Source organism: Peromyscus californicus, unplaced genomic scaffold (genome assembly GCF_007827085.1).
Source record: "Peromyscus californicus insignis strain IS unplaced genomic scaffold, ASM782708v3 Scaffold_16__1_contigs__length_79575227, whole genome shotgun sequence".
Taxonomy (NCBI): domain Eukaryota; kingdom Metazoa; phylum Chordata; class Mammalia; order Rodentia; family Cricetidae; genus Peromyscus; species Peromyscus californicus.
Window position 1 is genome coordinate 14,810,384 of NW_026294458.1, and position 13,463 is coordinate 14,823,846.

The 13,463-nt window shown below is 43.1% G+C and overlaps 1 protein-coding gene across 1 annotated transcript; it reads left to right on the forward strand.

Annotated features, from left to right (window-relative positions):
• The first annotated feature begins 1,258 nt into the window (after positions 1–1,258).
• Positions 1,259–11,142, forward strand: Smco1 (single-pass membrane protein with coiled-coil domains 1). Its single transcript, XM_052739903.1, has 3 exons — positions 1,259–1,326; positions 9,891–10,040; positions 10,447–11,142. The coding sequence occupies exons 1-3, from the start codon at positions 1,259–1,261 to the stop codon at positions 10,904–10,906; spliced, it is 678 nt and encodes a 225-aa protein (XP_052595863.1). The 3' UTR covers positions 10,907–11,142.
• The last annotated feature ends 2,321 nt before the right edge of the window (positions 11,143–13,463 follow it).

Consider the following 13,463-nt stretch of genomic DNA (forward strand, 5'->3'; position numbering starts at 1 on the left):
GCTTTTAACCCTATTCCATTTTGTGTGCCTGACTTGTTCTCTGGCTGACAATCCTCTGACTCCTCCCTTCCTCATCTCATCATTCTCAGTTTGGTTTTCCTGCCTAACTTTATCCTGCTCAGCTATTGGCCAGGCAGCATGTTCATTAAACCAATCACAGTGATAAATCTTTACAGTGTACGAAGGATTTTCCACAGCACCAGATGAAGCATAAATCTAATTAATCTTATCAATAAAAACTGGGAGTCAGGTATTGGGGTAAAAACTTGAAAGATCAGAGAAGCAGGGGAGCTTCCTACCTCTTCTGTTCCTCCAGTTCAAAAGGGCTGAGATCTTGTCTTTGCCCTGCCTTAGCACTTCCTTTCTCCCCCTGCCTTGTCTTTTCCTGTCTCCTCTCTGTACTGCTCTCCAGGCCTGTATGGTTAATTAGTAGCTAGCCCCGCCCTCTGACCCCAAGCAAGCTTTGTCAATGCACAAACAAAATATCACACAACAAATAATAAGTCTTCGTGTCATTACTGGGGAGCATTTGGTTTATGATTGTAGGGGGAAATGGCCAGCCTAAGAAACCCACCCTGACTCTGAGACCTGAGCCAGTGAAACACTTTAGCCCTGAACCTAGAACCTAAGAAACACACCCTGACCCTGAAACCAGAGCCAAAGGAACACAGTTTGGCCCTAGAACCAGAGCCAGTGAAAGAAATACGCCCTGGCCCTAAAACTAGAGCCAAAAGGCTAAAAAGGGCCAGTGAAAGACACACACTTTGGCCCTGAAACCAGAACCAACTCTGCCCCTGACCGACTAAACCAACCCATCCCTGAGCAGGAAAACTAACCAATCCCTGAGGAGAAAGTCATCTCCCTGGAGAAACTCCACCCCCAAGAAGCCCTATATAAAAGCCCCTCTGCCTATTCAGTTGTGGGCTGTCCTTTCCTACCCTGGTGCAGGTAGCCATTTTCCTGGACTCCTCCTTCCCAATTTTTTTTTTTTTTCCGAGACAGGGTTTCTCTGTGTAGCTTTGCGCCTTTCCTGGGACTCACTTGGTAGCCCAGGCTGGCCCTGAACTCACAGAGATCCACTTGCCTCTGCCTCCAGTGCTGGGATTAAAGGCGTGTGTTACCACCGCCCGGCAGTACCAAATCTCTTAAAAGAGTTTTGGGTGAAGATCTTCTTTCACTGGCATGAGCAGAAGAACCTTTGCTGAGAGGTTCCCTTAGGGGGACTAAGAGAGGGTGGGGCGTGGGAAGGAGTAACAACATGTCGCCAGAGCCGGAGGAGATTGCTGCATTTCTGCAGGGTTTCCCCTATATCAGAGTGAAGCAGAAGTAACATCTTGAGTCAGAGCAGAAATGGATAGCTCTCCTAGGACATTCCCTTAGGGGAACAGATCAGAGCTCAGCTGTAGTGGCTCTCTCTTGGAGAGGAGCAGGATTGTTACATCCTGCGGGGAGACCATTCCCCCACCACACCCCAACTTCGGGTATAGCCTGACTTCCTGACAAGTCAGGATACCTTTCCCTCCACAGCTGTACCACTCGCAATGATGTCATTTAGCTCCAGCATTTCCTTGTTTAATTGTTGTCTAGGTGACCTATCTATTGGTGAGAGTGTGATATTAAAGTCTCTCACTATCAGTGTGAGAATCAATATGTGATTTAAGCTGTAGTAGTATTTCTTTTATGAACTTGAGTGCCCTTGTGTTTGGTGCATAGATGTTAAGAATTTCAATGTCTTGGATTTTTCCTTTGATGAGTATGTAGTGTCCTTCTCTATCTTCCTTCTCCCTCCCTCTCTCCCTCTCTCTTTTTTAGGTTTATTGAGACAGGGTTCCACAGTGTAGCTCTGGCTGTCCTCGAACTCACTCTGCAGACCAGGCTGGCCTCGAATTCAGAGATCTGCCTGCCTCTGCCTCCCAAATGCTGGGATCAAAGGTATGTGCTACCACCACCCAGTTTCTGTGTGTTTCTTGTAACTTGATAGGCATTTACTTCTTTAGTTAGAGAATTTTTCTTCTGTGATTTCGTTGAATTTTTTTTCTGTGCCTTTGAGCTGAGTTTCTTCTCCTTCCTCTGTTTTTTTCAAGATTTATTTATTTATTATATGTACAGTGTTCTGTCTGCATGTATGCCTGCACACTAGGAGAAGGCACCAGATCTCATTACAGATGGATGGCTGTGAGCCACCATGTGGTTGCTGGGAATTGAAATCAGGCCCTCTGGAAGAGCAGTCAACGACCTCTGAGCCATCTCTTCAGCCCCATTCTTTGTCTATTCTTAGATGATTAGATTTGGTCTTCTTATAGTGTCCCAGATTTCCTGGATGTTTTGTGCCAGACATTTTTTAGGTTTAACATTTTCTTTGACGTCCGTTTCTTCATGTCTTCTTGTCTGAGATTCTCTTTTGCATCTCTTATATTCTGTTGGTGAGGCTTGCCTCCTAGGTTCCTCTTCAATTTCCTAACTTTTTCATTTCCAGATTTCCCTCTGTTTGAGTTTTCTTTCTTTTTTAAATTTATTTTATGTGCAGTTGTGTTTTGCTAGCATATATGTCTGTGTGAGGGTGTCAGATTCTCTGGAACTGGAGTTATAGACAGTTGTGAGCTGCCCAGATGTACGTGCTGGGAACTGAACCCGTGTCCTCCAGAAGAGCAGCCAGTGCTCTTAACCACTGAGCCAGTTCTCTAGCCCGTTTGGGTTTTCTTTATTGATTCTATTTCCACTTTCAGGTCTTGAACCTTTACTCCCTTCCACTCTTTTTTTTTTTTTTTTCCGTACATTTCTTTAAGGGATTTATTTCCTCTTGATGGGCTTCTCTTATATTCATAAAAGCTATTTTAAGGTCTTTGCCTTGTGTTTCAGCTCTGGTGCAAACTGTAGTAGGGTTGCTGGGCTCTAGTGGAGACATATTGTCCTGGCTCTTGTTGTGTTTTTATGCTGGCATCTAGGCATCTGGGTTTGGGAAGATTGTAATTCTAGGTGCTGACATGTGGTTGTCTTTATGAGGTGGGTGTTTTGCGCCTTGGTTACTGTTGCAGTATCTGGTTCTTTGGAGAGTGTAGTGACTGTGTGTTGTCTGGTAGGAAATTCTTCTAGCATTCTGATAGGTGTGGCCACTGGGGGTTCCAGGTAAAACGTGTTTCTAGGTACTGGGAGCGGATACTTAGGAATGGCGATGCACTAGGAGGGGGAAGGCTGGGGGAGTTTCTGGGAGGGAGGAAAACAGATTATTCCACCAGAATTTGCTTAGTCCTCTGGGAATGGGAACAGAGAATGAAGAGAGGCCACAACTGGTAGTCTGCCACAGAGCTCATGGGACTGGGCACTGGATATGGAGGAGAGTGGGGAGAATGGAGATATGAAGATCTTAGCTAACATGCTTTGCTGGCCTGTTTGCTTCTCTGGCAGGCGTGGCTGGCGTGTTCTCGGGGAATGCCTGCTGAAGTTGGGGGCTGGGATAAAGCAAAGATCCAGATTAAAGGCATGTGCCTTCCTGTCTCAAAGATCCAGATTAGAAGTGGATTGACCTACTTCAAATTAAGCAAAAACCCCTCACAGGTGTGTCCTCCACTTTTGGATTTCAATTAATTCCAGATGTAGTCAAGTTGACAAGAATAGCCATCACACTTTCCTTCAGTTTCAAAATCTCAGGCAGGTTTATTGTCCTGGATGGAGAGATAGCTGCTCTTCCAAAGGAACCTGGTTTGATTCCCATTGCCCACATAACCTGCTAACAGCCATATGTAACTCCAGTTCCAAGGGGATCTGAACCCTCTGCTGGCCTCCATGGGTACTGCATGCACATGGTACACAGACACATGCAGCCAAACACATGTACACATAAAAATAAATAAACCTCAAATTTTTAAAAGAAAATTGTGGCCGGGTGGTGGTGGCACATGCCTTTAATCCCAGCACTTGGGAGACAGAGCCAGGCTGATCTCTGTGAGTTCGAGGCCAGCCAGGTCTACAGAGCGAGATCCAGGACAGGCACCAAAACTACACCGAGAAACCCCGTCTCAAAAAACAAAACAAACAAAAAAACTAAATAAAATAAAATGAAATTGTGTTATTTTTAGTATATTACTATTGAGGTTTTGGAGGTTTGTATATATTTTAGATGTTTGCCCTTGTTTAAGGTGTGATTTGTAATTACATTCTCCTGTTCTGTAGGTGGTCTCTTCACTCTGTTGACTGCTTTGCTATCCGGCAGCATTTTTAGCTTTGTTATCCCCGTTCCTCTCTGTTAGCATATTCCCTGGAGAGGAGGATTTTTGCCTTCTCATCATTCACAGGTATTATTCATTTAATTACCATTCATGATGTTCAATGAGTATTGATGGGAAGAAATTCTTCAGTGAGTGAACAAACATGACTTAGTTCTTATAAGCTTAAATGTTTCCTTAAGCTCACATGAATCATTTGATCAAAACACCTTCCTAAGCGGGACTTGGTGCACACCTGTAGTCCTAGCACTTGGGAAGCTAGGGCAAAGAGGACTGTGAGGTAGAGGCAGGGCTTGGCTAGAGAGTTATAGCAAACCCCTGTCTCAAAAAACAAAGAAACAAACATACACTCATAAATCCTGAAGTAGTCACTTACCATTGCCATCTCTGTGACCTTGCTCGTACAAATTCTGCAGTCTGTAGAATACCTCATATCTGCCCCCCCTCCGATAACAACACTTCCCTTTAAGGATAAGACCCACTGTCAGTGTGAGCACTTTCCTACTTCAGTGTGAGCATTTTCCTAATCAACCTTCATGGCCTACTGTCATCTTCTATGATTTTTGGAGTCTGTGCCTATTTACTACATTTTTTAAAATAATAACAACAGGTAACTTGTTTGTGTTTTGAGAAAGGATTCTGAGATGTGGCCCAGTTTGGCCTTGAGTTCATAGGCTGGGAAGACCTTCCTGTGTTAGTCTCTTGAAAGGGGGACTAGAGACTCAAACCACTGTACCACAGAGAAGTCCTGTTTCATGTGTATTTTTCTATCAGCTCCTCATTTTATACTACTAGAAGCCCTCAATAATTTCTACCATTGGTTAGATTTTTAACTTTAAAACCATCATTATCATCATAAAAATGTAAGGCACTCTTTAAAAACTGATTTAGATTGTAATTTAGTTTTTAAAAAAGCAACTAAAATATGAAACCCGGGGCTGGAGAGATAGCTCACAGTTAAGCTCTTGTTAGCTAGGCATGGTGGCACACATCCTTAATCCCTTCACTTGGGAGCAGAAGTAGGCAGATCTTTGTGAGTTCCAGGTTAGCCTGGTCTACACAGAGTTCCAGGATAGCCAGGGCTACACAGAGAGACCCTGTCTGAAAACAACAACAATACTTGTTATTGCTCTTCTGTAGGACCTAGGTTGGCCCCCCAGTACCCACATGAGAGCTCACAACTATCTGTAGCTCTAGTTCCAGGGGACCTGTCACCCTCTTCTGGCACCTGGTGCACAGACTTATGTGCACACAAAACACTCATGTACAGCAAATAAATATTTTTTTAAATGAAAGTAGCATCTCCATCAAATTTAATTGTAGAGTAGCATATATGTTTGTATGTCCCTGTAGAAGTTTTCCAGTGTAAACAAAGCTGTACTTGTGGACGGTGCCTTGTTGTCCTGTAGTGGCTTGGTCTGTTCTCAAAGGCAAATGTCATAGTGCACTCCAGGACACCTGTGTTCACACCATTGGTTCTTTGAAACTATATTTGGATGTTGAAGCTATTAAAAGCTTCACGTACTTAGTGACCTTCCAGGCAGAATTCAGATAGGATGTTCCCATTGCTGCTGCCTATTGCGGAGCGGAAAACCGCAGCTCTCAACCTCCACAGGGTTTTCATCTTGCTTTGTTTCCTTTCCCCTTCCTAAAGAAGATGAACCATGAAAGCACAACCCTGATATCCTTGAAGGAAGCAATGAGAAGGTGGCTCGGGGCTCCAGGGAGGGAACAGGCCAGGGTCTGCTCTTCTCACAAGATGGGGATGAAGAATGAAGAGTAGAAATAAGCAGGGAACAGCAGCCATACGATAAGAACTGTGTTTGCTGAAGTGGTTGGAGTCTTGCAGGTTCAAAAAACATGTAAACTGATAATAAAGAAAAATCTTGGGGGTTGGGATTTAGCTCAGTAGTAGAATGTTTGTGTAGTTGAAAGGCCCTGGTTTTTAAATCCCCTGCATCTGCATGTGCATGCATGTACACACACACACATACACACACACACACACACACACACACACTCACTCACATGCATGGAATCAAGAAAAAAATCTGCTTTATTACGCTATAATTCCATTTAATTCATGCTAGATTCACAGACATAAGTAAAATGTGACTATTTCCCTTGAAGAGCTCATAGCCTACAGGAATAGTAGAATTGTTTTTTAAAATACAGTTTAATACACGTGACCTTATACAAGTGATGTTCCAAAAAGGCCAAAGGAACATGAAGGAGGAATCAATCCATTTGGCCTAAGGAAGCGGCTCTTTACAGAGGGATACTTTGCCGGATCATAGCATCTGAGTGAGTTTATGAGGAAATAAATAGGAGGAATTTTATAGTGAGGAAACTACATTTTGACCTCATAAAAGATTGGAATTACAGATTAGCAACTAGAATGTGTGAGAAGACTCAGAAAGGCATTATGCTTCTTGGTGAGGAGATCCAGTTCGTCTCTTAAAGTCAGGTGGCATAAAAATACATTTTTAGCTGAGTTAAATGATCACAATAGGGCTGGAGAGATGGCTCAGTAGTTAAGAGCACTGGCTGCTCTTCCAGAGGTCCTGAGTTCAATTCCCAGCAGCCACATGGTGGCTTATAACTATCTGTAGTGGGATCTGATGCCTGTTTCTGGCATAAAGACATACATGCAGATAGAGCACTCATATACATAAATAAATAAATCTAAAAATATGATCATAACAGTATTTTAGAGAAATGTGTGAAGGTTGAATTGGAGGCTGGAGCAAGGGCCCAGTAATACTACTGTAGTTCTAGGACCAGGGTAAAGTTGATGGACTTGTTTACTGGGTATGACAAGTGGGAGATGGGTTAAATAGATATCAGTTGTGGGTGAGGGGTTGAGAATTATTTTTAGATTTCTAATTCAAACAATTGAATAAACTGTAAGGCTGTTAACTGAGCTAGGGGATTGTGGTAGGAAACATTACTCTCAGATTTACATTTTTAAATTTAAAAATTCTTTTTAGAATTATTTATTTTATGTAAACCACATTATTTATTTTATGTGTACCACATGTGTGCCTGATTCCCTCAGAGGTCAGAAGAGGGCATTATATCCCCTAGAACTGGAGGTATGAGTCACCATGTGGGGGCTGGGAGTCAAACCCAGGTCTTCAAGAACAAGTACATTTATCTACTAACCCATTTCTCCAGCCCTTTTTTTGTCTGTTTGTTTTTGTTTTTGTTTTTTGAGACAGTTGTGTGTGTGTGTGTGTGTGTGTGTGTGTGTGTGTGTGTGTGTGTAGCCCTAAGTGTCCTGGAACTCGCTCTGAAGACCAGGCTGGCCTTGAACTCACAGAGATCTACCTGCCTCTCCTTCCCGAGTGCTGGGATTAAAGGCATGCCCCCCACCACCGCCCAGCTCTAATATATAATAAATATATTTATTTATTTATGTGGTGGGGAGGGGTTGTGCATGCCACAGGCACCCATGTGGAAGTCAGAGGAAAACTTGAAGAAGTTGGTTTTCTCCTTCCACCATGTGGGGCTAAGGGATGGAAGTTAGGTCACCAGGTCAGCAGTAAGCACCTTAACCTGATGAGCCATCTGTACATTCTTTTTAAACATTTATTAGAGTGGTCTGCATGTCTTTTGGCGGGGTATTCCAAAGAACTTCTGCAATTATAAACTGTTATCAACAAGCTACAGCTCATCTCTAGAGTTCAAACTAGCAATGATCTACAGCACTACAGCTTCAAGTCTAAAGTTAAAGACTGTCAGGTGACATAGTTTTGACTTGAAAACAGAGGTTGCTGCATATAAGCCTCACAGGCTTCATACTCCTATAAAATACACATTTCATACCAACTTTTATCTAGGTGTAAATTGGTACCAAAACTGAGAGAAAATTCCTCCATCACAATTTCTGAAGGTGAAGGAGAGAGTTCATAAAGTTAAGCTGCCGGGCAGTGGTGGCGCACGCCTTTAATCCCAGCACTGGGAGGCAGAGGCAGGCGGATCTCTGTGAGTTCGAGGTCAGCCTGGGCTACAGAGTGAGTTCCAGGAAAGGCGCAAAGCTACACAGAGAAACCCTGTCTCGAAAAACAAAACAAAAAAAATAAATAAATAAAGTTAAGCTTAGGACAGTTGGATTTGATGTCTCCACCTAGGGAGAAATGCACGTAACAGATGAGAATATAAGTCTAAGACAAAATTGGTACCTGAAACTCAGTTACTATTGGGAGAAACTGAGGACCAAGAGAACAGGGTCAGGACATAATCTTGGGCAGCCACAAGTGTTGAGGTCACTGGAGAGATAACTGTATTTTCTTATCCCTTCTTTCATTAAAGACCATGTGGTGTTTTCAGGCCAGTGAGTTGTCACCCTAGCTCTTTGTGGCTCATTTAGGTGCAATCTCAGTGCTATGGTGCCTCTGGTGTTTGGGGCTACTCAGAGGTACTTCAGTCCCCTTGTGACTGCTCAGCAGGTCATTCTTTCTCATCATAGGTGTGAGCTGTATGACTCGGACATAAGTTACCACTTCTCTATAATGCCTCTGCTAGTTATTGGGAGACAGGAATAAAATGTCTAAGAAATGGCCACTCATCTCCTATATAGAATTTATACTTTACTTCATGCAAAGCAAACTGAAGCAAGAAGTATTGCATGATAGAGGCAAGGATTTCCCAGAGAGTGGGTTTAAGAAGAGTATGGAGGGCTGGACATAGTTCAGTGGTAGAACTCTGGCATAGAAGGTATAAAGTCCTAGGTTCAGTCCCCAGCATTACCATCACACATGTGTACACACACACACACACACACACACACACACACACACACACACACACACACACACAGTGGAATTTGAGCTGATCCTTGAAGTAAAAATGGATCTGCAAAGTCCTAACAGGGTAAAGAAAGCCACTTTATTATGTCCACTGGTTCTAGCGCTAGTCACTTAAGTGATTTGGTCTTTTTCAAACTTAATTTCTTTATCTATAAAATGGCAAAATCAGGCTGGGCAGTGGTGGCGCACACCTTTAATCCCAGCACTCGGGAGGCAGAAGCAGCGGATCTTTGTGAGTTCAAGGCCAGCCTGGTCTACAGAGCAAGATCCAGGAAAGGTGCCAAGCTACACAGAGAAACCCTGTCTCGAAAAACAAAACAAAAAACAAACAACAAAAAGAGGCAAAATCAGGACTTTTACAGCTCTAACAAACTTTCCCTCACTAAAAAGTGAAAATGGGGCTGGTGACATGGTTGAGCTGGTAAAGGCACTTGCTGCCCAGGCCTTACCACCTGAGTTCACACCCCAAGACCCACATAGTGGAAGGAGAAAATAACCCCTACAATTACAATTGGTCCTTTGACTCCCACATATGCACCCGACCCCTCCCTCCACACACAAAATAAATCCGTCCTTAAAATGCAACAACTGACAGCTTCACTTCTTAGAGTCATGAGAAGTGATGCTTGTTGATAGTCTGTGAAGTGTAAGTGTCGAACGAGACACAGGAACAACCAATTAGACAGCCAGAAGTCTGCCAACATGAAGAGCAAGGGCAGCAGAGGGCTTGGCAAATGGGAACCCTGGTCACATTTTAACTTTAAGTACCTATCTAAATTTGGCAGGGGTTGTAAATAATCTACTAGTCTTAGGTTTACCCTGGCCTGAACTTACCTTTGATTCTTTAATCCTGTAGAGTAGAGAACAAGCTCCAAGCTCTAGACATTCAATTCAGAGAACTAGACGTCACCAAGGATAACCTGACACAGCAATTTGAACACCACAGCAAGACTTTGGCAAGCCAAGCAGCCCACGATGAGATATGGACAGCAGTTCTGGCCCTCGGGTGAGCAACAGTTGAGAAATCCTGGCTTTTGTGGCTTTGTGAGAGTTTTCGGTGGCCATTCTAAAACTATGTTTAGTATGTCCCAGCGGCATTACTCAGGCTTGGCTTCCTTCATTCAGAAAAGGTTGATCTGAGCACTTGTGTTGATGCCAGGCACCACAGTACCCACCCTGTGAGTCTCTTACCGGCTGGTCTTATGGACGGGGATGAGTAACAGAACTCCCTCACCATGGGACGCTCATCCAATGAGTGGCCTGAGAACTCAGCTACGCAGTTTGGTGCAGGCCGTACTTCTGAAATACATAGCTGGTTTCCTAGTGGGTTTACATTGGGTCAACCTAATCAAATGTAACTTACGTTTGTACACAGACTATTCCATTTAAGGAGCTTTCCACATTTCTCATAGGTTCACCTCAATGGAACTGAATATTTTATATAGCTATGTCATTGAAGTCCTTATCTGTTTGCACACCCGAGTGCTTCAGAAGCTTCCAGACCTGGTGAGAAGTCTCCCAACCTTAGCCTCCGTCCTTAGACGACAAGTCAAGAACAAGCATGTTAGAACTGTGTGGGAGTCTGTCCTGGAGGAATATGGGTTGCAAGAGAGAGATGTCACAGCACTCTGTACCTTCTTCATTGCCCACGGCAACAAAGCAGAACACTATGCTGCTAATGTAAGACGGATGTACATCAAAGATGTCACGTTCATGATCACCAACATGGTAAAGAACCAGGCTCTGCAGGATGGTTTGCTGCGAGCTGTTCAGGTCATCGAGAAGGGGAAAGCAGTGAGGACCCCTGAACACCAAAGGGCATCCCTAAAAGAATTGATACCATCAATCAGAGACAAACCTGTTACCCAATAACTCAGCAATCCCACTTTCAGCCATTTGTATTGCAAAAACAAAAATGAATAATTTAATTACTGTAGGCTTATTTTATAAGCAAGAGTGGAAAGAGCATTAAAGAAATTATGACAAATTGGCACAAGGAATATTTTGTGTGTGTAGCCATATTAAAAAAATAGGCAAATGTTTTATAATGAAATAGTCTGGGGGTGTAGCCAAGAGTACATGCTTTGTATGCAGGAGGTCCTGGTTTCAATCCCTAATACCATAAACATAAAAAATAAAATAAGTTTATATGGAATCATCACTCAGATTTGGTGGTGTTTCATTTAAATATTTATCTAATGGTAAGTACAAAAGGGGGCAAAACCAACTATATATACATATCTATGATATTTTTAAAAGATACTGTATATTAGTGTAGATATCTACACTTCTACAGTGATACTTAGGAAATATTATTTTAGGGGGAAAACAAATAGGTTAAGAGCCAAAAGGAAAGAAATTCTTTTCACTGGATGGTGGAACTTGCTCTCTAGGTGTGACGTGGCATCCCTGTCTTTCATCAGAGAAGCTGGGATCAGCCACAGGACATGGTCATGAGATAGGGCTATTGTCATTTCCTCATTGAAGGGAAAGGGAAATGTTACTTTCCGCTGAGATTCCAGCCCCAGCCACAAGCTGTACATAATCTTGCTCCCCCTGGTCTTAGGGGATGCTAGAGCATACAGGAGGTGGACAGTTGACTGTGGTTGGGAATCTAGTGGTGAAGCTTTTGTGGGTCATCCCCACACTAAGGTGGGAATTGTAGGTGGTGTGGCTTGCCTTTGAGTCAATCCATGCTTCTGTAAGCACTCAGTTCCTGTAAGACTAATGGACTCATTGGTTCCCCAAGCTGAACTGGGATGGAATCTCTTCTTTGGATTATCTTTGGTGTCTGGGTGAAATAGATATTTCTTTAGTTTCTCTAGAAAGAGTCAGAATGTTCATTTCAAACATTGTGAATTTTGAATGCCTATTAAAAGGCAATTACTCAATAAAAAAAAATAACATATTGGGGTGGAGAGATGACTCAGTGGCTAAGAGTTCCATTCCCAGCACCTATGCCAGGTGTCTTACAACCACAGCTCCAGGACAGAAGATAACGACGGCTCTTTCTTTGGTCTGCCAGCTCCCAAATAATGACATGGAGACTTTTTATTAATTCTGAAAGCTTGGCCTTAGCTTGGGCTTGTTCCCAACTAGCTCTTAAAATTTAAATGAACTCATTTATATTAACCTATGTTTTGCCACATGGCTTGTTATCGCTCCTCAGTACCATAAGTCCTATTTCCTCTGATTCTCACTGGTGAATCTCTCACACCTCAGATTCTTTCCCAGAGTTTCCGTCTCTCCCTGGAAATCCTGCTTATCCTTTCTTGCCTAGCTATTGGCTGTTCGCTCTTTATTAAACCAATCAGAAGGTGCCTTAGGCAGGTGAGGAAGGACAGAGACACTTTTTCACACAGTGTACAAAAAAGATTATCCCAACAACAGATAGAGTCTTGATACTTCTTGCCAAGCTTATGGGCCTTAAGTCCTTAGAAAGGAAGGCTGCAGACACCAGGGGGCTGTGCCATAGGAGGAAGTGTAAATGTCAAGTTGTCACAGGTCTGAGGATTCTCTGGCCCAAACTTGCAACTTCCTGGTGAGAGCAGCCTTCTTACAGATTTACAGGAGAGTTGAACCAGAATCTCTTAGACCTAGAACTCTCGGTTTCCCAAATGGACTCCAACTCTAGATCCCCTTGCTTCTTCTGTCTTTGCCTTTACTACCTAAATGCTGGATTACAGGACACGTGTGACCACACCTAACTCATACTTTTTTTTTTTTTTTCTGAAAAAGGGTCTGTTTGAGTAGTACTGGAACCCACTGTGTAGACCAGGTTGACCTCTAACTCACAGAGATTCTCCTGCCTCTGCCTCCGAAGTATTGGGATTAACTGTGCACCACTATGCTTGGCCATAGACACTTTTCTAATATTATATAAAATATAGGCTATTGATGAGGATCCAGTATTGACTGACTGACTGACTGACTGACATTTTTTTTTTTTTGTTTAATGCAGAATGTCATTTATTGAAGGAGGGAGGAGGTCTTAAATACAGGCTTACAGCACAATGGGAGAACCCCGGAGGGCATAAGTTCGATACCGATGTTTTACAATATTACCTCTAAGCTGTTAACGCCCAATATGCAGGAAACACAGACAAAGAATGTCCCTTAAGCATTCAGGAGGGTGAAACCCAGGAGGGAATTAGCATAGGGAGGATATCAAGGTCAAGGTCAGCAAGCAAGGCAACAGTTACCCAAAACAGGGGCCAGGGTCCTACAGGTCCCCATTTTACTAGAAAATGAGCTTCTGACTTAGGTTGTGTGGGACAGACTGATTGACTTCTTGAGGCAGGGTCTCATATAGCCCAGGTTAGCCTGGAACCAGTTACGTAGCAAAGGCTAGTTTATAATAATCCTTTTGTGACTACTTTCCAAGGGCTGGGATTACAGGCATGTGTCTCTTTGCTTAGCTCTTCAGATT

Coding starts and splice junctions, on each gene's coding strand:
- Smco1 (XM_052739903.1), top strand. CDS start 1,259: ATGTCGCCAGAGCCGGAGGAGATTGCTGCATTTCTGCAGGGTTTCCCC. Junction 1,327..9,890: donor TATATCAGAGTGAAGCAGAA/GTAACATCTTGA, acceptor TTAATCCTGTAG/AGTAGAGAACAAGCTCCAAG. Junction 10,041..10,446: donor ACAGCAGTTCTGGCCCTCGG/GTGAGCAACAGT, acceptor CATTTCTCATAG/GTTCACCTCAATGGAACTGA.